Raw genomic sequence first — 24,907 nt, forward strand, 5'->3', positions numbered from 1 at the left:
AACCGTAAATACTGCAACGTCATCTGCATAGGCCAGCAGCTTAACTTCAGCTGCTTGTAACCTAAAGCCATTAATACTATTGTTTTCTATGATTTTCATGCACAGCGTTTCGATGTAAATATAAAACAAGAGAGGGCTGAGGGGCCATCCCTGACGCACCGAACGCTGCACGCTAATGGGGCCCCCAGACTCTTGTTAACAATCAGTCTCGTCGTGGAGTTTCGATACGCCAGGGCTACACCCTTACGGATAACTGAACCGACGTTCACATGGTCTAAAACGGTAAACAAAATTTCATGGGAAACACAATCAAATGCTTTTTCGAGATCAATCTGAAGCATCGCTACTCGCCCATTGATGTCGTCACAGCGCCTTTGTTCATTCCAAACCATCGAGCTGGCATGGCGTAGCCTTTTACTACGCCATGCCAGCTCGATGGTTTGGAATGAACAAAGGCGCGTCTAGTGAATACGGTGTCTTCTTTCACTCCCATCTTCCTCCCTTCCCGTTTCGGCGAGTTTCAGGTGTCCACCCAGATATGCGAGACAGATACATTTCCTTTCCTCATAAACCAATTTACCGACGAGCAAGGCGTAGAAGCGAACGGGCGACGGCGTTCTGCGGACTCCCTGGCAGCGTTGCAAGACGCTGCCGCGTTTCACTCTCAGAGATGAAGCCTAACATCTTAACAACGCATCAGTGGCACAAGCAACAACACCGCGCTTAAGGCTTTCGCCTCTCCGCACTTTAGGTCAACAAAGTGCCCCCCTGAATTTTTGTGTCTTGCCCTTGTGCGTTTCGAGCCGCGCAGCCAGTATGACAGTAAGCAAACTAGGCCTAACCAGACTTCTGATAGTCAGCTGATTAAGCCGGCACAATCAAGCCACTGTGATCAAAACGGCACGCTACATAAAATTTGCATGATTCGTAAAACTGAGCCCAATTTTTTCATGTTCTTCCTTGCGGGCAGCGAATGAGGGAAAGTCCGAAGAGAAAGACCTTTGCCAACTTGCGTTCTCGAGCAGACTAGACAGCCTATCAAGCGTTAAAGCTAGGCGCCTTTTACGTCCACCCTTTCTTGCAGGTATCCGCGTAGAAACGTCCAGTCTAAACTGGTGGCATCATCCAAAACAAAGTGAAAAGTGGAATCGTCGAGGAAAATCACTGCCAGCTCACTAGAAGGTGTCGTGTTTTCCTTCAGATGGGCGCTGTTATCTTGACGAATATCGACTTACTAAAGTGATTAACTTTGTTGTCAGCCCTTGTGTCGCGTGTTTTCTGCGAAGCTCCTATGTGCACAGAGATAACGTGAAAGCCTCTCACTTTCTGCCCGTATCAGCTTCCATAGGTCGTCACTTTCGAAGCGAGGCTATACTATATGAGCAAGAGATCGAACCCGTGATAAGCACGCGTCATCGAATAGTATTCCCATTTCCTCGTTTGGAATGAGAGCCCCACTGAGCAACGCGGCCTTATCGGGAATTCCTTATACGTATCAATGCACGCGCCCTATTGTGTACATGAGGCCGGTCGACATATAGGGCAGGAGTCTGCTATCTGCGTCTGCGGTAAAGCTGTAGAGAGAAACAAGTTGCCTCTCTGCCGGCGTGTTCATCCACAGTAGCCAAAGGTCAAGTCGCAACCATGGCTGCCAGTTACATCCTAGGCGTACATTCGGGATCAAAAGTCTCTGACACCCTCTCCTCCTCCAAGTTTCTCCTGACGCCATGCTGGCGCCACCTAACGGTGAACTCCTGATGTCAGGATCCGTGCATTACGCATGCCTAGTCAGGTGGCATTAGAATATTAGAAAATTGTAAGGTACTGTTATGAAAATATTGAAGGTAATGGTTTATCAAGGCGAAAGCCTTTAATGACTCATACTGTTGTCCGTTAACAAAGCGTCACACGCATTTAACTCGGGAACTAAAAAGATAAAAGACAACCATTGGTTTCTTCGGATAGAGGAGGGAAAAAATGAGCCTAGAAGCCAAGTTTGATGACTGTAGAGCAATTAGCTAATTAAATATAGGCAAAAATGCCGACATTGCGTCGAAATAGTGCGGACGTTGATATAGCCACAAGAACGATGTGACGTCCCATTCACCGGAAGTCGTCAGGCATAGTGGAAATTGTCACAGAATGGTAAGAAAAACGTCGGATTTGTGTCAAATTAGTTGGACAAATGTGTGCTGATTAGTGAAAGATGTATAATTTGGGTATCAATATAGCTATAGGAATGGTTTGACGTCACACCCACCGGAAGCCGACACGGCATAGTGTCCTCGGCTTTCGCCTCTCAACACTTTAGTTGCCAAAGTGTCCTCGCAGTTTTTCTTCAGATGTGTAGCAAAATCTTAATTTTTTTCCCATCGCTTGGATCGAGCAGCTAAGACTGCCATAGAAAACCAATGGGAGCGATTTGGACGATAGCAAAAACGTTAGTAGCAAGAAATGCAAGCCTGCCGACGCGAGATCTGCGGATGTATTGATTCTTATAGCGAAATCTTAAAATATATTAAAAAATTGCGTGCATAAACTCTTCCCCTTTCACAAATGCTGCTGTCCAGAATTGCTGGGTATACATTTGACATTCATGAATGTGTTCGGCCAGCACATCTGCTTGTGGTTTTCAGATTTGTGTTTTTGCTTTTTACAACTCACTGCAAAGACTCCACCAAAACCTGTGCGAGCGGGCTTGGACGGCTCCTCGCTGCTGGTGACGTCACCGGTCACGTAGTGTCACGTGGCAGACCACGCATTGTAATGTGATGTTACATGACTGGTCTCATGACGGTGACGTCATGGTCAAGTGATCACGTGATGTGTAACGCCTATGGAAACGTTCACGCTACAAATGCGCCACTAACAGTCTCGTTGTATTGCAAAAACGAGTACCATGGGGCGTCAGGAATTAACTCTTCTTTAATCGGGCGTTGAAGTACGTACGTCCCCAAATATTCTGCTTTAGTGTAGTCGATGAAAACAAGTTTGAGTGTTCTTTCTTTTTTTACAAGCGAAATATAGCGTGCCCATTTAATGGTATAATGCGAAAAAATGGGCTAGTTGATTTTCACTCATTTTGCGCTGTGCGCTGTGTTCGCAAACTAAAACAAGACAAAAAGAGATGGCGGGGTCGAACCATTCTTTGCCCGCTAGGTTCCAGGGTGCAGATGGAAAAGGAATTCTAGGTGCCTGATGCCTCATACATTTTCTCAACTCGTTTGAACACGTCCGCACAGGGACCACTTTGATCAAAGGTCTCTACTTTGGCACCGAAAAAATATGTCAACTGAGTTTCTTGACAAGCGTTTCAAAACCATAATCATATTGGGAACAGCGCTAACAAAGGACGGAGCGAGAACACAACACAGGCGCTGACTAGCAAGTAGTGCTTATTGCAGAAAAGCAGATATATATACATACCGCAACCCCGCAAACAAGATACACATATTCAGCTTGCTGCGCGAAAAGATGGCGAAGAAAAAGGCACGTGCTCAGCTCATGACAATAGAAACTTAACTAGAGATGAACGGGCAGAAAGGCGAACGGGGGTTACAACAGGGTGTCCGGGTGGAAACAAACAAGAAAAAATCTCTGCCTCTCCCGTGACCGAGAGTAGAGTAAGCATGAAATGTTTACGGGCATAACACATTGGTTGTAGATGCTATAAGTCAAATTCTTGAAATGGGTCTAGTGTTCAACACACCACACCACACATATTGTGCACTGGTCCATGTGGACGCAATCCTTTCCTGTGAGTGTCTGAGGAATTTCTTCCGCCCTGCCTCGTCAGCTGTATCCGGTTTCTGTCTGCCTTTCATCTTTGTAATCGTTGTTTTCATTCCTCGGTTATTTGTACTACTTTGCCTATGTGACACCGGGGACGTCACCACTGGATTATGTCGCACATAACTGATGACGAAGTAATGGAAGTAATGACAAATTACTAATTAGTGACTAATTACTGATTAATGACTGAATACTAATTAACTGCTAATTAATGACGTTTGAGCTTCGCCTTTAGGAGTGGAACGCCACCACCCGTTCGGCTCAATACCTTGCCCTTTGAACGCAAGGCTTTTTGGGGAAAGGAAATGGAGCAGTAATTCTCTGTCATCTCGGTGGACACCCGAACCGCACCATACAGGAAGGGAGGAACGCCACCACCCGTTCGGCGCGAAGCTACCGCCGCTTGTATGCCGGTCCTGTAGGAGGGCTTAGAGAGTCTCGTTAAATCTCGTACGGTGCCCGGATGCTCTCGTTTCAGTGCCCGGATGAGTGGAATTCAGTGCTCGGATGAGTATAATTCAGTGCCCGGATGTTGGCTCTCGGTCTCGGCGTGACGTCACCACACTGCCGACAACGGGAGATAAAAGCATTTCATGCTTAAAACAATAACAGGTGTGAAAATTTAAACTGCTACAGGCGCGCGTCGAGGATGACATGAAAGTAAGTGGCGAGATGAATGGCACGTGCTCATTTCGAAAGGAGTAAAAGGGGCGATAAAATGACACCAAAAAAAAAAGAGATGAACTGATGAAAACAAACAAGAACAACACCAACAAGCGTAAAGGCACACTGGGGAGGTGGCTGGCGAGTATCAGGACTGATGCCCTAGAAAAGCGATTTGTTTTGAAAGTAATGTGATAGACGGCGCACTGACACACTTGTCATCTTTCTTATTGATGATAAAAGCTTCCCAGATTTCTCGAGCATGCTGGCTGAAATATTTATTGATGATGCGGGTTTTGTCAAGCAGGGGAGAACATTCGCATTTGGTGCGGTGAATAACTAAGTTAGACCCCGTAGTGGCGTTTTGAGAATTAGCGTGCTCACGCAACCTGTCATTAATACATCTTCCAGTTTGCCCTACATAGTACCTGTCGCAAGAAAGCGGAATTTCGTACACAACGTTTTTCTTACAGTATAAAAATTGAATCTGGGGTTTTTCTTACATTCGTTCCGTTCAGCCTCTTCCCTATTCAAACGTTTTCACAGAGCGCCAAGTTTTTGCGAGGCAGAAAAAGTTACGCGAACTCCAACCTTAACACCTAACTTTAGCACCAACCTTAGCAGCGCCTGTGTTGTGTACTTGCTCCGTCCTGTGTTAGCGCTGTTCCCAATATGATCGTAAACGAACAAGCTCAACTATCCACCCTTCTGAATTTCAAAAAACACGCGGACAGCTATTCTGAGGAAAAGTGGCACCTGAGAAAAACAAATATGGTTTTAACGCCTTTAAACCGAGTATGTCGTACGAAAGCATTTGGTTTCGAATTCCCTTGACACTGGCCTAGACGTTGCCTTGCATTGTCCTTCGAATTCGTGTGCCTCCAATTTTGGTACACAGCCTTCAGCTTCATTTCAACTTTCCGTACCACGTGACCATACAGGAGAAACCACATGTCCAAGGAACTTTCTTTTCAACTTTCGTCCCACGTCATCTTCTCCTAACCACACTGTATCCAAGTAATTTCATCTCAAAGGTCATGCATGGGTCAAAGGTTACAGGTCGAGGATTCAGAGAGCATTGGCTTTGAGCAGGCTGCTTGTGAAGTAGTGCTCTCGCATCAAAATTATCTTTACGATCACCTCACACAGAAAACGTGACACTGCGTACCGAGCTTTGTCACATGTGAGGGTCAAAAATTAAGGTATCGCACTACACGAGCTAATTTACACGTAAGCCCGTCGAAAAACCTCCTTCTAGTTCCAGAGGAACAAGAACCGCGAAGCAACCTGTTCTAAAAAGGGGTGGCTTAGTTCCAGTTCCCCTTGTCCTTCCAAAAACTACTTAAAAGGTTTTTCCTTACTGTCTTCGTACGACTAGAGGCCCCATTGTAGGGTCTCCCGCTGAGATCAATAGCAATTGAACACTGAAGAAATGGTATTCCTAAGCAGCGTTAAAACGCCTTAAAAACATGCAAATGGCAAACTGAACTAGTGCACGTTTAGGGCATTCCACTTGCAGAGTAGGCATATACAGTTGAACCTCGTTATAACGAAGTTCAAGGGGCCGTGCGATTACTTCGCCATTGTCGCCGCAGCTTCGTTATAGCAAGTGTTGATCTAGCTTGCGAGGAGAATCGTCATTCCTTCGTTATATCCATTATTTCATTATAAACCGTTTCGTTATAACGAGGTTGGACTACTTCCTATGGCGTAGTTTATGTACAGGCGGAGTACAGGCATGTACTCGTCTCGAAAGTGTTTCCCACCTTCTTTTTGTGAATGCTTTGAGTGTGTGTGAAAGGGAGAGGAAGGAAAGAGGTGGAGGGGAAATGAAGGAAGGAAGGAAGGAAGGAAGGAAGGAAGGAAGGAAGGAAGGAAGGAAGGAAGGAAGGAAGGAAGGAAGGAAGGAAGGAAGGAAAGAGGTGGAGGGGAAAGAAAGGAAGGAAGGAAGGAAGGAAGGAAGGAAGGAAGGAAGGAAGGAAGGAAGGAAGGAAGGAAGGAAGGAAGGAAGGAAGGAAGGAAGGAAGGAAGGAAGGAAGGAAGGAAGGAAGGAAGGAAGGAAGGAAGGAAGGAAGGAAGGAAGGAAGGAAGGACACAGGGAGAGACCAGGAACTTGACCACAGTGCCCACCTCATCACAGGCGGGAGATGATATCGGGTCCGGTCCAGGTATGAGTAACTACATACGGTCCCAGGCTCATGCATGTAATTCATTCGCACTTTGCGGCAAGACTGAGGAAACTTCCTTTAGTACCACTGCGGAACAGCTTTAAAGTCATTGCAAACTGTTTGTACGTTCCCCTATAGTTGCATTCACGTTACATAGGGTGTTTGGCGAAAGGCGTAGCTCTGGGGTCTTTGATTCGCAGTTATTTTACTCACTATAGAGTGACAGTTCTGGCTTCATTCCTATTGACACTATCGCCATACTATTGCTAGCTGAGGTGAAAGTGATTGTGGTACGCCTCCTGATAGCCAGCCGCCGTTATACTGGCCATAATGAGAACACTTAAAGCGCACTGATTTTGCAACGTTGATTCTCTGGAATCAAGCAGTCCTAACTTGCATCATCAGTGCAGCTATCACCGTACAAACAAAACTTTCAAACGTCACCCTGCACGTCATTCATATGATAGGAGCGCTGGGATGTAAGAAAATGTTGCACGTATTTAACGCTAATTGAAGAGGTGAGTCTCTGGTTCGCTTTCTGTGAAAACAATTTGTCAAAACAAATCGCGCTATAGTCACACTTCTTCAGGCAGTCATGAAAGTGTCATAGTAAAGCGCAACCGTCCATCCACGCTTACAGTACCCTCTTCTGGTTAGCTTCCTCTCCTTTCCTTCTCAACACTCTCTATTTCTCTCTCTCTCTGCTCTCAGGGCTTTAGAAGAGCAATTGAAGGAAGAAACAGCGCGACGAAACACGGACACACGTAGAAAAGACACACACACGAGCGCTTTACCCTTCTGTTTTGATCATACATTTCCTCATGGGACCCATGCAATGCTTGGAAGGCGGCTGCCATGCCCGAAAATTGTTTTTTTTTAATTGGTTTTTGATGGAAGGAAATGGCGCACTAACCCTCTCGCATCTCGGTGAGCACCAGAGATGGGAGAAACACACGCCGTAAAGCCGAGCTGCGGTGCGGGATATAAAGCCTTTGCCTAAATTGGATAAGGTGGATTTTGAGTCGGAGAACCTTCAAGCTTTTTCCAGACATATGCCTACTTAAGATCGCCCTCTGGTTACAAATAAAAAAAAGTTACTAATTCGATTTCATCGCACAATGGACAATAAGCTCTGCAGTAAGGTCGCCAAGTATGCAGCATCACTGAGAGGCATAAAGTTCGCTTAACATTTTAAAAATCGCGAAAATTCTGAGGTTTCTCAAGATGCTGCTGGAGTTTTAAATTGCCACGTGACGCCCACCGGCCTGCGGGCTTGTCGCGAAAAAAAAAAAAGGCGGTTATTTGCGAAAAAAAAACCATTCGCGATGTTTATGCGCTACATTGGATATTGTTTTTTGAAGCTGCTGGTTTCGGTCGCACTATAGTATTAGCTGCCTTTTAGTTTTCTGGCATTTTATGTTATGTGCACAGATCATTCCTGGCCCTAGCACAATGTCACCAACCGATCAGTACTCGCATTCCAGGCCAAAGGACCCTGTTCTCTTTTTCTTCGAACACGAACAATGTGTGACATTCCTGGCGTTCGAATAGACAAAATTTCAGCAGCTACGACTACAATGAGCGCATTTAATGTATGTCAAAGATTAAAAAAAATTTTTCTCTTTGAGAGGACGGTTCTCGTAACTTTGTCGATCGATATTCAACCCCGCTTCATATTATCTATACACGAGTCCATTGTGTGAAAACAATAGAATGTCATAAGCGCCCAAAACTCGCAGTTTAGTTGACCTACAAATTCATCGAACTAACGCTGTCTGCGGCCAAAGACCGACAAAGCAATCAAAATTAAGACCAATAGATACATCGCTGAAGTGGTTTACTGTATAGGAGTAGCAAGACCCTGGAGATCTATCTGGGGTCAGTCTAAGTCGTTATCGCCCTTCCAACGCTGTTATATATTTGCACAGGGCCCTATCACCAGTGTTATCTCTGATAAATTATTCGAGCGCACGCAACTGTCCTCAAAGAGTAAGCCTTGAAACCGTTCTGTATCTCCCCTTTGTAGGGACAGCATCGGGTGAAGCGGCTGAAGACCCGGGCACAGTGAGACTCAGCTACAGGTTGCCACCATGAACTGGAAGTGGGTACGACTTGCCGTGGTAAGTATACGACACCCCTTGAATCGTTCTTAGCAGGAAACGCTTGATTTGGTTTATTGGGGTTTAACGTCCCAGAACAACTCAGGCTATGAGGGACGCCGTAGTGAAGGGCTCCGGAAACTTCGACCGCCTGGGGTTCTTTAACGTGCACTGACATCGCACAGCACACGGGCACATCGCACAGCACATCGCACAGTCTAGAATGCCGCCTCCATCGAAATTCGGCCGCGGCCGGGATAGAACCCGCGTCTTTCGGGTCAGCAGCCGAGCGCCATAACCACTGAGCCACCGCGGCGGGCAGCAGGAAAAGCATGCAAAAAAGAAATGCAGTTTTAAACAGACTACCAGGGCAATTCTATCCAGCTTTCTAGTAAACATCGATTCCCTTTGCGGCCGCGTTGACATTTACTACAGAGGGATAAAACTCAAGAACGAAGCGGCTTTTCCCCGTCAAGGGACCCCCTCCCAGCCGATGGCGTCGGGCGTTTCTCAAGAAGAAAAGAAAGAAAGAAAGTATTTATTTAGCATAAAACATGAAATACAAACAGACAATTTCAGGGACCCAACAAAATTTGTTTAAGGGTCCCGACCACTATAAGCTATTACATATGACGTAGACGACAGCAACAAATAACGCAACTATATGACAATAAGCATGTTACAGCAGTAGGCACTGGATACTAGTGACAATATCAAATAAACATGTTATAATTAGAAAAGAAAAACACAAACCACAGCACTAAAGAATGTAAACTAGGTTGAATTTAGTAGAAAATGTTTTAATTGTTTCTGAAAGGCATGAAGTGTAGGTGAAATTTGAACGTTATATTCAAGACTATTCCACAGATAAGGACCCGTAAATTGCAACGTTTGTCGACCATAATTTGTATGTATTGTAGGAAGCAAGAGCCGATGTCTTGTAGTAGACGTGTTCGTGCGTAGTGAGTGACGAAGACATACTGTAGTTAAATTGAGTGTGTTGTGAATTATCTGATAAATTAAGGAACCGGTATTTTAAGTTACTAGGTCATATACATTTAGAATACCAAGAACGGCAAATAATTCATCCGGATGAGGATGCTGAATGTTTTGCGCGACAATTCGAAGAGCTCTTTTTTGAAAAGCATATAAGGGGGCGATGTGAGATGAATATGTGCATCCCCAAACAGACACACAGTAATTAATATGTGAATGGACAAAGGCGTAATAAAGGTTAACAAGCACATCAACGGGGAAAAAATTTCGGCATTTGGAAAGTGCATGCAGGCCGTATGAGGCTTTTTTAATTACTGAACGTATGTGTAAATCAAACTTGAGATAACTATCTATCACAATACCCAAAAATTTTGTGTTGGTAGCATGCTGAATAGGCCGGTTATTGTAAATTACATCTGTATGCTGAGACACAATTCTTCTGCCAGAGTGAAAAAGGGTAAAAACGGTTTTATTAGGATTAAGGTTGACTGCATTCGCCATGCACCATTTATGTACATTTTGTAATTCTTTATTTACTTTTCTAATCAGGGCACTTTCATCGCGATCTGATAATACTAGAGTCGTATCATCGGCATATAATACAGTTTGGGCATAAGTTAATTGGGAAGGCAAGTCATTGATATAAAGCAAAAAAAACAAAGGTCCCAACACGGAGCCTTGGGGAACCCCGATATTAATCACCTATGCAGTCGACTGTGAATTTCCGAAGAAAACAACTTGATGGCGGTCCTTTAGGTAACTTTCAATGAGTGTTAGGGGTGTGCCGTTGACGCCGTAACCAATTAACTTTTCTTTAAGAATGCTGTGGTTTAGAGAATCAAAGGCTTTGGCGAAGTCGATAAATATGCCTGCTGCTAGGGAACCCGAATCAATAAACTTCCTAACTATGTCAACAAAGGTCGAAACGGCAGTTGTTGTGGAATATCCTTTTCTGAACCCAAATTGGTAGGGTGACAGAATACTGTGTTTTTCTAGGTAGCTGTTAATTCTTGCTGCTAACAGTTTTTCAGCGACCTTGCTGAAAAACGGTAATATTGATATCGGCCTGTAATTCTGGATGTTATCTTTTTCTTTTGACTTGTATAATGGATTTTTTGGATTGTAAAACGTTTATTGCCAACAGTCTGAAGGGCATATAGGCCCCCCGCCTAAACGACGGCCAGAAGGTCTTGGCTCCTGGCGGCGTCTTCGGCCAGTTGGACGACTTTTGTTTGAGTCTACGGATCGGAGCTGAGTAGGAGAGCCTCCCATTGTTCAAGTGACTTTATTTTTTGTCCCTCCAGGGGGGCAAAAGGGCATTTCCAGAGAATATGGTTGAGATCCGCTTTGGCCTTACATTGCTTACACTCGTTTGAATATTGTCCCGGATAATAACGACTACACATAACCGGGTTCGGAAACGTATAAGTTTGGAGACGGCGCCAAGAGGTGGCCTGACTCTTTGTCAATGATTTATCAGCAGCGGGGTACTTTGTTCGATTGAGCCTATAATGTTGTGTGATTTCTCTGTAACCTACAAGACGATCCCTGTCTGCGAAGCCCTCGGTATGGCCACTGGCTCGGAAAGCAAGACCTCGAGCCAGTTCGTGAGCTGCTTCATTTCCAGCCAGGAATGCGTGTGCAGGTGTCCAGACTATGCGAATTTTGCGGTCGTCCCTTGCAGTCCGCAGGATTCCGTTCGTCAGAGGGGAGACCCTCCCCTTGGCAAAGTTCATCACTGCTACATTTGAGTCACTGACTATCATTGACGCATCCGTGCCCACTATTGCAAGTGCGATGGCGGCTTCTTCTGCAATTTCGGGACTGTCCGTCGTGATCGAAGCGCCGGCTCGGAGATATGTCTCGGCGCTAGCTACCGCTATCACCATTCTCCCCCTCCCGCAATTAGCTGCGTCCACGTAGGCCACGTCTTCTATCGGATAGTTTTTGAAACATTTGCCGAGGGCTTCAGCCCGTTTCTCTCTGCGATCCTTGTGGTGGACGGGATGCATGTTTTTCGGTAGTGGTGGGATCATCAGCCTATCGCGCACGCTCTTAAGCATGTCCACTTTCGGACCTCGCTGACTCTCGTAATTTATTCCTAGTTTCGCGAGGATTTGCCTGCCTGTAACGCTTCCCGACAGCCTTTCGTACTGCGAGACTGTCACGCCTTCCACAATTTCATCCAATGTGTTGTGAAGACCTAGTTCTAAAAGTTTTGCGGTGGGGGTCCGAATTGGTAAACCCAGCGCCTGCTTGACACTTCTGCGAATGATCCCTTCCAGCTTGGACTTCTCCGCTGCCTTGAGATTAAGGAAAGGAGCTACGTAAGCAATCTTACTTATTACAAAGGCTTGAACTAATCTGATTAGATTCGTTTCTTTCATGCCATAGCGCCTATTTGCGATTCTGCGGATGAGCCGCATAGTCTGTTGCGCGCATATCTCCAACTTCTTTATTGCTTCTCCATTGAAACCGTTGTTTTGAATGTACAGCCCTAAGACTCTAATCCTGTCCACCGTCGGGATATCGAGTCCCTGAGCCTTAAGAGATATCCGCGGGGGATCCGACCGTGATTTCCTCTTTGGTTGGTAAAAAAGCATTTCCGATTTTTGCGGGGAGCACCTAAGCCCCCTATCATTTACATACTTTTCAACTTCTCCTATCGCCATTTGGAGAGTCTCCTCTATTTGACCGTCAGTTCCTTTGCCAATCCACATAGTAATGTCATCCGCATACATGCAATGACTGAGACCTTCAATCGCTGCTAGTTTGCTAGGAAGCCCGATCATGGCCACGTTGAAAAGAAGCGGGGACAGTACAGATCCCTGCGGGGTCCCCTTGCTACCTAGCTCTATGTAGTCTGATTTACTTTCCCCGAAGTTAATTTGGGCCACTCTGTCGGAAAGGAAATTTTTAACATAGTTGTAGGTTTGTATAATGGAAGAACTTTTGCTACTTTCATTTTTGCCGGAAAAACGCCTGTCGAGAAAATTAAATTGACAATATGGGCTAGCACTGGAGATATTATTTCTATCACCAGTTTAGCACTTTGGGCTGAAATGTTATCAATGCCACAAGAAGCATTACGCATGCCGGTTATTGCTGACTTTACCTCATCACCATCTGTAGGAAAAAGATAAAATGAGCCAGTTGGTCGGACGAGGCATGTGGCACAGGGTTCGGTTGGATTTATATTTTTTATTGACGAAAAGTAATCGCTAAAAGCTGCACAGATATCCTCTGGTGACGTATGTGTTGTGCCATTATATGCTACTTTATCAGGCAATTGTTGCTTTCTTTCTCTGCCAAGGTATTTGTTCACGATACTCCAGTTTTTCTTTGAATCCTTTCCATTAAAGGGGTTGTGAAAAGAAAATGAAGCTGCCCGGTTTTAATTTTTACTGCTTCCATAAACATTAGACATGCTGATTCCGAAATATTTCGACTCAATATTGAGTCTGCATTTAATAAAGCCCGTTCGAAATCGCTGCCTTTTTGTGCTCATGAAACGACCATGTGCCGCCATCGGCTGGCACACGCACTACTCGACTACGTCATTTTAAGATCTTCAGAAACGTAGAGATATCGTCAACTTTCGTTTGCCCTAAAATAATAGCTTTATGAGAAATTGAGAAAGTAAAACAAAGTTTTCCAATTATTTTGACGCGTAATTGCACTCTGTTAAACTGCAGCGCGTGGTCATACATCAATCACTGACCTGGGACAAGTTTCGGTTTCGGTTCTGCTTCTCCATCCTTCTTGGCTTCAGTATCAGCGGCTCTACATAGCCTTGCTTACGTGAACCTATCTAGGTGGTGTTCCTTGACAGCGGTGGTTTGAGTCAGAGAATCGAGCTGAGCAAGGTCAGCCAATCTCGACGACTCTCTGTTTACATGAACTCGATACGAACGAGTCAGCTATCGCGGCGCGCAACGGCTCCGCGCTTCTGTTCTTTGCTGCAGAAAAATATATTCCAGAAGCGTGTTCGGCATAATTTCCAGATGGGGCTGCGAGTCAACCCACCCCTTGCTATAGAGATGAATACTCGAGTCCACGACCGGGTTCGGAGGTTCACGGTCGGGGCTCCCGCAAGCAGAGGTGCCGCGGGCTGTCGGCATCACTGCTACTTGCCGGGCGCGCGACGTGCCGTTGCGAGCGGCGTAAACGACTGACAGCAGCTCGCCGCCTGCGCCCAACCGATGTCAATGACAGGCCGCACGCGGCGCGTCGCACTGACAAGGGGCAGAATGCGAACGCGCAGAGCGCCAGCGTCATAATGACGTGGGGGCGCGTTTCTCGGGGCCGGCCTGTCAGCCTAGATGCCGGCCGCCGGAGTCAGAAAAACACGCTAGTATTATTTGTTCACGCTCATAACAAGCACTGGAATAGATGAATGCCAAAAATGAATCATTTTTGAGGATCGTTGGCTGATGCCGAGTTGCTGGCAGTATTTAATTCGGCGATACAAGCAAATTTCATCCCATGACCGCTTTATTTACTGCCTGGTCGCCGCTCGCATAGCTGGCATTTGCTAGCTCCGCTGGCGTCGCGGAAATCGAGCATATCTTTATTTTATTATGGGACAGGTTCACAGTTAAAGGGGTGACGAGAGTAGTACCTTTTACAGCGCTGACCAGTTCCGAAGCTCCCTCAGCTGCGGTATCGATAGTATCGATGCAAAACCAGGTAGGCTTAGCGACGACCAGGGCCGCCGGCAAGCCTCGCAGTTCATCGCCCGGCGCGTCCGCAGGCGGCGTCGTTGCCGAAAGCTCGGCATGCTGCCACTGCTCGAATATAACAGGCAGCCTTTCTGATAGCATGGCTGTTTTGTCTTTTCTGGTGCGAATGTGAAATACAGCGAGTCTGCAGGCCGGCCGGCAAGCCTGGATCCCGTCCGCTGGCGTCATAAAAATGAGCTAAAGATTTTTATTCACGTAAATAATAAACTGTGGGAGCAAGAAGTGTGGAAAATAGATCATTTTTGAGGATCGTTGAATAATGCCGAGTTGCTGGTAGAAGCAGCAACTGTAATACGATGCCAAAAGCAGGCATTTTATTATAACCCAGGCTACTTCCGAAGCGCTGTCCACCGCGGCTTCGATGTGCGAAACAGGCCTAGCGACGACCAGGGCAGCCAGAGAGCAGTGCAGTTCGTCGCCCGGCGCGCCCTCGTCCAGCGCCGCTGCCGAAAGCGCGCTACGTGGGCAGGCATGCTTTGTCGCTGCCCGAGTACAGCCGGCAGTCTTTCTGATAACATCGCTATCTTGTCTTTTCTGGTGCGAACTTCGGTAGCCAAGCAGCGCGCAGGCGCTGGTGTGCGGTGGCAAAGTGTTACACCGGATGTGGCCCGGGCATGAGTCTAGTGGCGCAGAGATGCTTGCCGCTCCGTGTCCCTGCTTGCAGTAGGCGGCAGTTCGCAAGCGGCGACTGGTGCGGCGCGCCGGCTAAGTTTTCGCACATGTGTCAGCTTGACAGCTAGCAGACACCATTCTGAGCAGACGACGGTGCCACATTCGAGTCAATATGCGTGCTGTAACCTCGGTCAACTATGGCTAAACAGGCCTCGCTAAGCCGCCATTTTGTGTTGACGACAGAAGCCTCTGATTGGCTTCTTAAAATGACGTTTGCGGTGAGTTGAGGGGGACGCGCGCTGGGAAACCGAAATTTAGTTTTTTTCGCTATTCAATCAACCCAGACGATGAAACGAACCAAGGTATACTATAGAATGAAGGGTCAGAATTCCAAATACACGCGTCGTTCAAAATTTTCGGAAAACATTTCACGACCCCTTTAAAACGGACCTGATCACTGAAGTAGGCTTTTTTTGCAGCAAAGAGCACATTGTTTAAAATTCTTGAGTACTCTGAATACCGGCGTCTTAATGATGCATTAAAGGGTTGTTTTTTTAGTTTTCTATACATATTGTATTTCTTTTTAATGCAAAGTAAGACCGAGTTCGATACCCAAGGATTTCGTGGGGTTTTGTGCTTAGCAGTAACAGAGTAAGAGGTGGTCGCAGACGTCATTGCTTCTGTGTAAAGTTGAACAAATTGGTTATGGCTGTCATTAGTGCAGCTAGATGAATATACAGACGACCAGTCAATAGCACATACATTATTTACAAACCGCGAGTGATTAAAAAATCTCCGATTATAATGCTTATTAGAAATTTTCAAATAGTTTGACATTGTAAACAGCACAGGATAATGATCAGTAATGTCGGCCTCTATAACGAAAGAACTACAAACACGGACATTAGTTAACAAATGGTCAATAATTGTAGCACTGTGTTCTGTTACTCTCGTGGGTAAGTCAACAAGACACGTATACCCGTAACTAGTATAACAAGAAACATATTCATAGCAAGACGGGCAATTGTTATTTGATACATCAATATTAAAATCACCCATAATGATTACATCAGCATTATCATTTAAAAAAGAACAAAGTATGCGGTCAAAATCAGAACAAAACTCTTGGTATAGTGCTGAAAGCGATCGGTAGACCACTCCAATGATAAGATTCTTAGCCATCTGTAAATGCGATTTTTCTATGCATACCCAAACACTTTCACAATTTTCTGTTAAGAAATCAACATGATTCAGCTAGTGTGACAACGCAGGGAGTTGCAGATGAAAGGGGATAATCCCCGTTTTCTATAGTCAGGGATAGTCCTCCCTTAGCATTGGAATTATGACAGGTTCTAAAACTGCATGCATAATTTCTATAGCTACTGTAAAGTAATTAGTTAGCGAGCCTTTTGTCAATATAGAAAGGAGACCTTGCTTTTTTCCAACTGAAATGAAGGCGGATTCTAATACCGCATGCATAACTTCTTTAGCGAGCGTAAAATAATTAGTTGACGAGCCTTTATTCAATACAGAATGGAGAAACCTCGCTTTCTCCACCTGCCATGTTGACTGATTCTGAGACTGCAAGCGTAATTTTTTATAGCGATTGTAACATAATTAGTTACACTCGCCAAAGAAAACAAAATAAAAAAAAAGCATTGACGTTTCGGTGCCCGTACTGTTCCGTGGATTGTACACCCGGTCCGTGAGCACTATTGTGGCTGAGTGTGAACAATTAATTAAAAAGTTTGTTTTCCAAACCAAATTGAGCCCTGTGGTCTATACACCGCGCGCGAACTATAGTCCGGAAATTACAGTACTTAATTATTAAGGCTTCCTGTTACGTGAAGCGGTAGGGGGAGTAAGTTCGCCCACCAAAAAAAGTGGTTTACAGATGCGATTTGGTGCAAGGTTTATTAGGGGTGCTTGATTGTGCGGGCCATCCGATTGTACGATTTGAAGAGGTGAACTCGTAATTTTTTTGCGAGGCGAACCTATCAGTTCGTTGTGTATTTCCCAGTCCCATTCTACCTAGTACCGAATTGTTGCTATCAATGAACCCTCTTTCCTTCAAACCCGCTTAATTCGAACTGCCGGTTTATTCGAATTAACGCTGTGCTCCCGTCATCATCAATCGTATTATAAAAGCTCCCGTTCAATAGGAGTCTACATAATTCGAACTGAATTTTCATCTCCTTTAAAGTAAGTTGGTTTTATCAATAGTCGAACCTGTACCACTCATTACCGAGACAACCACGCATTGAATTAGATTCAGGTTAAACAAGAAAACGCAGCATCTCTATGTCATACACAGTCGTCTCCCGCATGATCAAGGCCGAATTCGTGATACGTTCTTTTTTTGGCTGTCCACCTGCTTGCTTCTTTAATGTGCAAACAGACACTGAGAACGTCACTCAATTTTGTTCTCGCTAAAAATTGATTATTTGGCTCACTCTGGCTGCGATGATGTTTTCCCGGCAGCAAAGACGTATTTACTGCTGAGTAAATTAAATTTCAAAATTTTCCCGCCTTTCGATTCCATCTCGAGATGTCTACACAGAAAAAGACTCCAAGATCACCGTTTTCAAGTAAATGACGGTGTAACCTGGCCTCTGAGATCCAGTTAAAAATTTTGTAGACGCAGCGCAGTTTGCTTGCGAAATCGGCCAGTGATGGCGCCACATGTATTTCATTTTTTGCTTTTGATCTTTTTATCTTATGAGAGTTCCGTTTTCGATGAAAGCGGTGTCTTTGTGCGTATAAAACGTGAAATTTATCCATAGAGACGAACTTTAATTTGTGTTCAATGTTCCCGAGGACCTCGGTTTTGGCTACCGTCCATCCGTTCAGTCTCGTTCTACACGGCGATTGGGCTATGACAGTGCGTTCCATCTCCGCCCTCTATGAACAGGTGGTGGCGCTAGTGAGCATTCTTAAGCTTATCCCGTGCGCAACACAAATACACTCGAAAGCAGCACGGTTGGTAAAGAACCTTGCGAAGCATGCGGAGGTCTTGGGTTCTGATCCCATTGGCGGAATGTATAATTGTCTTCTATTGTAAAATGATATCCAACCTACATTGACTACGCTGTTAATTTCCCACTTGGATCAACACAATACCATGCTTGCTTGTCTCATACATTAGTTCATACCCAGCATTCTGGACAAAAGCATTATTGAGCCAGGAAACCCCTTACGAACGCGCCCCGCCGCGGTGGCTCAGTGGTTACGGCGCTCGGCTGCTCACCCGAAAGACGCGGGTTCGATCCCGGCCGCGGCGGCCGAATTTCGATGGAGGCGAAATTCTCGAGGCCCATATACTGTGCGATGTCAGTGCACGTTAAATATCCGGAGCCCTTCACTACGGCGTCCCTCATAGCGCCTGGGTTGCTTTGAGACGTTAAACCCCAACAAGCCAAGCCAAGCATTATGAACGCATTTTTTTTATCATGTTATGAAGATTTCAATATAACAATCAATATATCCGCAATTTTTTTATTACGTTTTTTGTTATCGTCAAAAACGTTCCGCATTGGTTTTCTTTGGCAGTCTTAACTGTTCGATCCGATCGATGGAAACACTTTGAGAGAGAGATTTTGCTACATATGAGAATAATGTACTATTACCTTTAGTAATAGTTTCTTACAGTTTTCCAATTCTAAAACTTTTTGAGCGAGAAAGTTGGACATGCAATACATATGCCATACATAAGTTATATAGTTATAGATTTTCGGAATGAGGCTCGCCTATACATGTGCTTATATAAGCAACCTTAGCAAGCCGAATATCTTTGATTCGACACTAGAGATTCAACTGAGCAGTGTACGCCGCTGCGACGGGCTTTACGGTGTTCCGCCGCGCATGACGCGCGTTTGGATACCAAGAAAAGTATCATTACATGTTTGTTAACAAAACTTTACGCGGCAAAGAAACAGTGCGGCAATGAAGGACGCTGTAATGAAGGACTAAGGAGTAATTTTGGCCTCCGGAATTTCTTTAATGGGTACTGTAATTCTGAGTCCACGGGAATCGAACCCATGCATTTGTTCCGGGTAAAACAAGGCAACGCGGCGGGAAAAATTGCTCTAGACGATATCGTTATTATATGCATTCAGCGCGTCGTTTCCTGCGCCTGATAACTTGAACAGTCAGTAGGCGAGAATCTGAGAGACATTGCGCCGTTGTTCTATGTCTAGTCGATTCCCGCGAAGTCAGTCGATGCAATCGATGAGAAATTGCATCCAATGATACGCCGCCAGGTCCCATGTATTTCGAAACCGGTGCAAGAACTAGAAGGAAAATAATACTGCCTCCAGCTGTGACCTTTGGACTTCCTCAATACTTAGCAAAAAGAACAGTCCACTTCTTTTCTTTTAATTTAAAGCAAACGATGCATTGGGGGTACTTCACGGAGCTCACGGGGCGCGGTAGCAGTAGCGTTAGTAGTGTTATTAGTGGTAGTGGTCGTAGTAGTAATGTTAGGTGCAGCAGCTGTCGTGGCAGCAGTTGTAGCGGTATTAGTAGTGGCCGTACTATTAGTAGCCGTAGCCACACAAAATGAACAAAGCAGGACGGAAACCTCCCATCTTCCCTGCCCTCCAGCGCAGCAGTAGTAGTAGCAGTAGTAGTAGCAGTAGCAGTAACAGTAGTAGTAGCAGTAGTAGTATTAGTAGTAGTAATAGTAGTAGTAGTAGTAGCAGTAGTAGTAGCAGTAGTAGTAGTAGCAGTAGTAGTAGTAGTAGTAATAGTAGTAGTTGTGATGGTGGTGATGATAAAAAGTAGTGGTGGTGTTGGTGGTAGTAGTAGTGGTAGCAGTAGTAGTAGTAGTAGTGGTAGTAGTAGTAGTAATAGTGGTGGTGGTAGTTGTAGTAGTAGTAGTAGTAGTAGTAATAGTGGTGGTGGTAGTTGTAGTAGTAGTAGTAGTAGTAGTAGTAGTAGTAGTAGTAGTAGTAGTAGTAGTAGTAGTAGTAGTAGTAATAGTGGTGGTGGTAGTTGTAGTAGTGGTAGTAATAGTGGTTGTCAAAGAACTAGTAGTGGCAGGAATATAGTAGCACGCAATATTCCACAAAAATAGTAACACGAAATAGTAAGACAAAAATAATATAGTAACCCAATATAGTATAGTAACACAATATAGTAAAAAAAATAGAGGCAGAAAATGAAGGACAGCAGACAAAGGCCATTTGGCTATCAGTATGTAATATATCTGGAAAGTCAGATAAGGATTATGTACTGTTTTTTTTTCGTTTTTTTTTCTGTTCCTTCCAGACCTAGCAAAGCTTATATCATCCACCCATTGTGGTTGATTATCCGAGTATCACGCACACTTATGAAGCGAAGTGTCCAACGACGCAAACGCCCAGAAAATTAGCTACGCTAACCACACTACATAATTAATAATTAGAGAGACAAAAAAGCAGCAAGGTAAAACCCGTCAGGAAATATTGCCCCCTATATGCCACCTTGTATTCTCCTTCCCTGGACTTGCTTTCTTCCCTAAAGGAGCTCTTTTACTGAAGCGAGCTTATTATGCATTATAGATTAATTACTCCTAGCTCCTTTACCTTAATTGGCAGTCTATTTAGCTTTATACTGTAGAAATTTTTCAGTCAGCCGTGGCTGCATGCGTAGTTCTTGTTGGCACTCTCTACGCTCAAAGATTTGGCAGCATTGTAAAATTCAAAACGAGACAAGTTGGAGGATTGATTCTTTGTGTACTTCTCGATAACTGGGGCACCTGCAAGCATCTGTCCCTCTTACGTTGCTTTTACCTTTCACTCTTTCCTGAATCCGTTATTCGAGAGTACGCTCAGACACGAACAAGCAGAATCAGCTGCAACGCGAATGCGTGCTGGGAGTCACCGCCGTTATAGCCGCAGAAAGATGGAGCCATGGGCCTCTTATGTCATAATAATAGTAATAATAATCAGAGCTTAGCCCCGTGCCCAATCAGAACCCTCTTGAAATGACCCCGAACATTATGTTGCAATAAAAAAATTAGAGCTGAAATCGACCGAACCTTCCTATCGCACTTCCTAGCGAGCGTGTGTGGGCGGCACCAGCATCCGTCCCACGAGGCCTCAATACGGGCTTGCGAAGTGCCTTCCTGTTCAGGCGACTCTTCTTATCGCGCCTCCGAGATGATTAGTGCGTGTCTGTCTGCAGCGTGTTTCAGACAGCTGCAACGAGTGAGACACAGCGCAGCACATGTTCTGGATAAGCTCTCCCCGTTTGCTACTGTCGTCGCTGTTTCAAATGACTGCAGGCTTTTTGTAAGTGAATATGCGAGTTTGAATCAATGTCCTCCGATTCGGTCGGACGTCTGTCTAGAACACTGACAAGTACTTTAATGTGTTAGTAATGCGACAGATTGGCAAATCTGGGTCAGCGCTGCACACCTTCCAACTCCGTACCTGAACCTCCATCGAGAAGCTTCCTGACATCATGGCACTGCGTAAGGTGTTCATCCTGAAGATATCCCTAGTCACCCTTGTAATCTGCACCGTGTATGTAATCCTCCGAGCAGCCACAAGGGAGCGACCACTTGTAGTGCTTCTCTGGACGACATGGTGCGGCAAACCGAACTACCCGTACTTCAAGGAGGACGTGGTCGATGCGGCCTGCCCTTACTCTTGCCTATTTACCCGTCAGCGTAGCTACCTGACCTACAGCAGCGCCGTGCTGTTCCACGGCAAGGACATTCAGCTGGACGACATGCCCTCACTACGGTCCGAAGAGCAGCGCTGGATCTTCTTTAGCCTCGAGCCTCCCACGGCTGCGCCTGTTCACATTCTCCGAAAGCTGGACGGACTCTTCAACATGACCATGACGTACCGGAGTGACTCTGACGTCACCACTCGCTACGGATACGCGTTCCATGCAAGGAAAAGGAGAAAGAAATTCAAGACAAGGACTGCTAAGAAGCCGTTGGCGACTGGTGAGGTAGATTCGAAACTTCAGGAGGTGTCCAAGCGGAAGGCATTAGCCGTCTGGATGGTTTCTCATTGCAAGACCGACAGCAGGCGGGAGACATACGTGACCCGACTCCGTAAGGTCATCGGGGTGGACGTGTTCGGAAAGTGCGGAGACTTGGAATGTCAACCGAAGGCCTCCGACGTGTGTCTCAAGGAGGCGGCTCGCAACTACAGCTTCTACCTGTCCTTCGAGAACTCCATCTGCTTAGACTACGTCACCGAGAAGTTCTACCGGACCTTACTCTTCGACATCGTGCCCGTGGTGATGGGAGGAGCTAACTACTCGCGACTCGCTCCTCCGGGGTCCTACATCGACGCTCTGCAGTTCGATTCGCCGGAGAGGCTCGGCGAGTATCTGGCCAACGTGGCTGCCAAGCCGTACTGGTACGACTCGTACTTCCTATGGAAGGAACACACGGAACTCAAGTACGAGAACGCGGCCTGCAAGCTCTGTGCGAAGCTGCACGATGATGTGGCCTCGGGCCGCAGGTTCACCTACGGCAGGTTCCTAGAGTGGTTCCTGGAGGACGCCCACTGTTCCAGTTGGGAGCAGATCCTCTCTTGACCGTGTTCCATGATTTGCCTTGCGGAATGATTGCAGGTTCGTGGTAGTGGACACTGTGTGGCAAACCTGTGCTCCCTTTTGTTGCGTGATGTTTTACTTAATCTGGATCAAAAGGATTTCGGGATTAGTTAACAGAAAATTGTGGTGAAGACTTTTCGCTGTAAAGGACGGTACTTCAGTGACGACGGATGTGAGGAATTGGCGTGAACATGCCCAACAATTCTGGACAAAAGCATTTTTGAGCGGGAAACCTTTTATGCACGCAATTTTTTCCTACATTTTATGGTTTCACTATAACATGCAATATATCCGCACATAACCCGACGGCAGTCTTGAATTTTTTTCCATTAACGATTTTGCTATCGCCCTGTTAGTTTTCTATGGCAGTCTTAACAGTTCGGTGCGATCGATGTAAACTCTTAAAAGAAAGATTTCGCTACATATCAGAAGAATGAACCGTCACCTTCAATATCTCCATAGCATTCGCAATTTTTGAATTTTCAGAATTTTTGGCCACGAATCTGGACATGAGACTTAGAAAGCGACATGGAGTCTCGTGATCGGCGTGTTGCGTGGAAAACATTGACGTACGTACCTCGGGACCGTGGAAAAGAAATTTACGGCAATATATGCAACGAGGAACTGAAGCAGGCTTGATAGCACGGGTAAAGCAAACTGTACTATATATTTAAACCACGGTACGAGGCATGTCTACACAGCAAGACTTTTGTTCAGCTTTCGTTTCGTTGATGGTGGATCTGTAGCCTTTTGCCTGTTGTGGAAGGTATACAGAGTTAGAAAAACCGTAACACCACTGAACCGTTTGGAACATGTTTATAATACAGTTGTCACCACTCATCTTGAACGCATTTGTTACCAGCGGGCCAAAGCAGGTGCTATTAGCTGCAGTCTGGTAGCAATAGTCTCATATCTCCACTTTTTAAACGATACTTAGCCTGTATATTGCCTTAAATTCGGTTGGAATCAAGCACGGCGGAAATTAAATCACGCTAATGAAATTGTAGCAGTTGATTTACTTTTTTCCGTAATACTGCAATGTAATGAATTCCTTTTCTAGTCTAATAATTTAGTAACTTAATAATTTACTTTGGTTCTGCGATTTCGCAGTAAAAGTAATTAGATGCGTACGAAATACATTTGTTATAAATGCGACACTGTTTTTTGTATAACTCGAATTTTCCGTCGTGCTGGCAAAGCGAGTAAAAATTTACGCCGCCAACTTTGGAGCTCAGTTTGTCCTCGTGAACGACAAAATAATAAACTTGAAATGCGTGTGGGAGCTATCCAGTGCGCGTATTTGTAGGCATCAAAACTAAAGCAAATAGTAAATCGAAAATACCTGCATTACTGTTAAGAATTTGTTGACACGTAATATCAGAGCTTTCTGCAGGCAGTAATTGTACATTAATCTAATTGTAGTTTTTTATTGTAGGAAAGCAATTAGCAATGCAATTACTACCCAAAAGTAATTTCGCCAAGTCATCATCAGCCCGACTACATACATTGCAGGACAGACTTCTCTCATATCTCTCCTGTGCCAGCTGCGGCCACCTTATCCCCGCAAACTTTTCATCATAATTTATTTTGCCATGTACAGTTGGAATATGCATAACTGTTTGGTTGCCTTGCGGGTTGCAGAAGAAATTAAGAAAGTAAGCACCCAGCCCTAATATCGAGGTTAGGGGCGTGTTCTTACAGACATGTACGCTAAGTTGCTTTCTCGGAGTGGCTCATAAATTAATTTCTCTTTTATTTTACCCTAGCTGCCCTCTGGTACTGTGTAGTTTGTTAATCTTTTCGTTTTATGCAGTAGAACTTGTCTAAATCTTTTATTCGATCTTTCAAGGTTACCGTTGTATGCGTCGCCTTACATGACTACCATCATGTCTGCTTTTTATTCTTTGCGTTCCTCTGTTGGTTGCAATAATACTACAGCCTTGTGGTGCTCGACAGATTAATTATACAATGAGAGGTGGCGTGATACGATTTTAATTATTTTGAAATTGTGCTTTACCGACATTAAGCGGGTGGGCTTCCGATATTGAAACCAATCCTTGAACTTGACTGGCATGATACTTGATGCCTGGCTGACAGCGATCAATAGTTTAGTAAAACGATCGCTCATGCAATGCGCAAGACACCTAAAAGCACTAACTTAGGAGTAAGATCACATAAGCTAACTCCTGGCTAGCTATGTACCACCAGACATGTCACTAAATAGGGCAGACCAGAAACATATGCTCAAAATTGTATTGAAGGAAACCTGCAACTTCTC

General features: G+C 45.1%; 2 protein-coding genes across 2 annotated transcripts in view; both read left to right on the top strand.

Moving 5' to 3' along the window:
• LOC149347703 (multiple inositol polyphosphate phosphatase 1-like) overlaps positions 1-24,907 on the top strand; it is a 61,552-nt gene that overhangs the window by 9,870 nt on the left and 26,775 nt on the right. Inside the window, exon 2 of the mRNA XM_089587369.1 lies at positions 8,650-8,743. Within this exon, the coding sequence (XP_089443495.1) occupies positions 8,714-8,743 (30 nt within the window). The 5' untranslated portion in view covers positions 8,650-8,713. The remainder of the gene's footprint in view (positions 1-8,649; positions 8,744-24,907) is intronic.
• Positions 20,070-22,935, top strand: LOC149347704 (lewis-type alpha-(1,3)-fucosyltransferase-like). Its single transcript, XM_089585649.1, has one exon. The coding sequence runs from the start codon at positions 21,517-21,519 to the stop codon at positions 22,609-22,611; it is 1,095 nt and encodes a 364-aa protein (XP_089441775.1). The 5' UTR covers positions 20,070-21,516; the 3' UTR covers positions 22,612-22,935.

Source organism: Amblyomma mixtum, chromosome 4, assembly GCF_055824585.1.
Source record: "Amblyomma mixtum isolate Tamu chromosome 4, ASM5582458v1, whole genome shotgun sequence".
Lineage (NCBI taxonomy): Eukaryota > Metazoa > Arthropoda > Arachnida > Ixodida > Ixodidae > Amblyomma > Amblyomma mixtum.